The sequence below is a fragment of the Poecilia reticulata genome, linkage group LG14, assembly GCF_000633615.1.
Source record: "Poecilia reticulata strain Guanapo linkage group LG14, Guppy_female_1.0+MT, whole genome shotgun sequence".
NCBI classification, from domain to species: Eukaryota; Metazoa; Chordata; class Actinopteri; order Cyprinodontiformes; family Poeciliidae; genus Poecilia; species Poecilia reticulata.
Genome location: NC_024344.1, coordinates 13,195,772 through 13,197,991, shown reverse-complemented (window position 1 = coordinate 13,197,991; position 2,220 = coordinate 13,195,772). Strand labels below are relative to the sequence as shown.

Genomic DNA, 2,220 nt, shown 5'->3' with positions numbered 1-2,220 from the left:
TTCGTAAGCCGTTTTGCCTCGGAACTGTTTATTTCTACTGAGATTAAATTACATGCATTTTAAGTCTAATTTATTACTTATGTGATTTCTGAAGTTTTGCTGCTGTAGACTTTATTGTGGGTTATGAGAGTAATGGGTTGTACACAAATGCACTTTTTTGGGTTCAATTTACTTTTAGGTTTAAGTTTCTTTTTATATAACTCTGACCTTTATGTTGCTTTGTCACATAAAATCCAAATATTACGCTCTGAAGTTTGTTGCTGCARTATGACGGAATTTGAATTTGAACATATTAAAGTAATATGAAAACTTGTATGTATGCTCTGAATAGCCCAGTGCAGCAGCTTTTAGAACAAACGTTTTTAGCGTTCTGCAAAATTCCACTGTGTTGTTTTGTTTTACCTTTACACTTGTCTTGTTAAGAAAACTTCTAGAAAAAAAAGCTATGTTACCGTATCTCGTAGCCAGTGGTACCAAAGTACTGGTTGACTAAAGGATAACCCAATCACCTACTGTCTCTTAGTAATGGGTAGCTGCCAGTTTTGTGGTTAGTTTTTATTACAATTATTCCAAACTGTAGTTCAGGGTGAACTCTTGCATGCTGGTCACATGCTGGTAACGCAGAGATCTATGGCAGACGATTTTTTTCTTGGAATCCACTTGAGCAGAGTCCTACACAGCTTTTTGCTCTTCAACTTTGTCTTTGTGAGGTTCTTAAAGATGGCRTTCCGGAGGAGTCCGAGGTTTAAAGGCTCCGCCAGATGTRCGGGAAAACCGCTGCTGTCACCCGGTGAGTGATTCAGAACCTCCAAGAAGAGTCGCTCCTGCTGCCTGAAGTCGTACTCAACACTGGATGGAGACATGGCAAAAATAAAGAAGTTATTAATTAAACGTAAATTGAGTTAGTCTGTAGTCTGTATGTGCAACGTCTTTCCTTATCAGATTTTAGAAGTCTGTAGTTACTTTGGACATGAGCACATTTTCCAGCCTGGCACCCATATTCTTCTAAAGACACGTCTTATGTGAATATGCTCATGTCTGCCTCGGCCTCTTAGGGCCAGATGCCAACATGCAGCATTTAGCACTTCAACATCTCTTTCTCTCTAAAACACAAGCAGTTTTGAGAGTAAGTAGATCAAGGGACAGGTTTTGAATATTTGAAGACARCTGTTATTGTCGGAACGAGGAGGAGAATACTTTWAGATTTAAGAACCTCACTTCACCTCCTTCCTGCTTCCCAATATCACTGGGGCAAATTGTTGAAGTTTTACCTTTTCTGCTSCCTACGCATGATGCAACATTTCTGCAAATGAGTGCAAACCAAGACAAGGCACAGATATGGGAAGTACAAAAAAAATAGAATGTTGAATCCTAAAACATTACGTGAGCAACAAATAAAAGCCAACATAATTCAAAACCATTCTGTGCATTGAGATTGAAGACCAAAGAGTCTTGACTCCGTCAGCAACATTTAAAGTTGATCCTTTACAATGAAAGAAACTTACAGATGTCGATAACTGTTCTTATCTTAATCCTGATCATAGTCTAAGAGTTTGCTTACAAATAATCACAGGAAATAATGAAATAGCAAAAACGTGGGGAAGTAATTACCGATRAAGTTCTCCTTTGCTTGCCGCACGGAGCTACTGTTTGCGTTTACTRATGTTTCCGAAGATTTGTGGYGTACACCGAGACAAAAACACACTACTCTCCTTCTGTATTATGAAATTAGACAAAGAYGTCTCTCTCTCTCTCAACTGCAGTGGCAATGTTGAGCTTTTCATTATGTGTGATGYAAATCCATCACGCTTTCAGAGAAATGARAAGCAGCAGGCGTATCCATAAATCGAATCCTTTAGCCAACCCCTCTCAACAAAGTCCAYGTTTTTACGTTMACCCAAAGTGTTTGGATAGATGCTGMRTGTCAATCAAAGCCCATGTCTTCCTTTTCGACGTCGTCTCTACTTGAGCAAATGAAACACCAAGAAGCAGCACAAATTCTCTAAATTCATCAAAAACCAGAGGAGTGTATGTCACCTGCARGTAAAAAAAACAGCAAATAAATAAACATGYCAGATCAATGATTTCGCTATTGCCTCACCTGTACACAATACAAGCRGTCTTCTGGCAGGTCGAGCAGTTTCTCAGGTCCAGTCCACTTTTATGACATCGCCGACTGAAACAAAAGCAAAAAATTACTTCCACGATGCTCATCTTCTC

At 39.1% G+C, this 2,220-nt stretch overlaps 1 protein-coding gene across 1 annotated transcript in view; it reads right to left on the bottom strand.

Moving 5' to 3' along the window:
- Positions 1-6: 6 nt before the first annotated feature.
- LOC103475872 (uncharacterized) overlaps positions 7-2,220 on the bottom strand; it is a 10,192-nt gene continuing 7,978 nt past the window's right edge. The window contains exons 3-4 of the mRNA XM_008427807.2: positions 2,102-2,176; positions 7-849 (exon numbers count right to left, since the gene is read on the bottom strand). Of these exons, the coding sequence (XP_008426029.1) occupies positions 2,162-2,176 (15 nt within the window). The 3' untranslated portion in view covers positions 7-849; positions 2,102-2,161. The remainder of the gene's footprint in view (positions 850-2,101; positions 2,177-2,220) is intronic.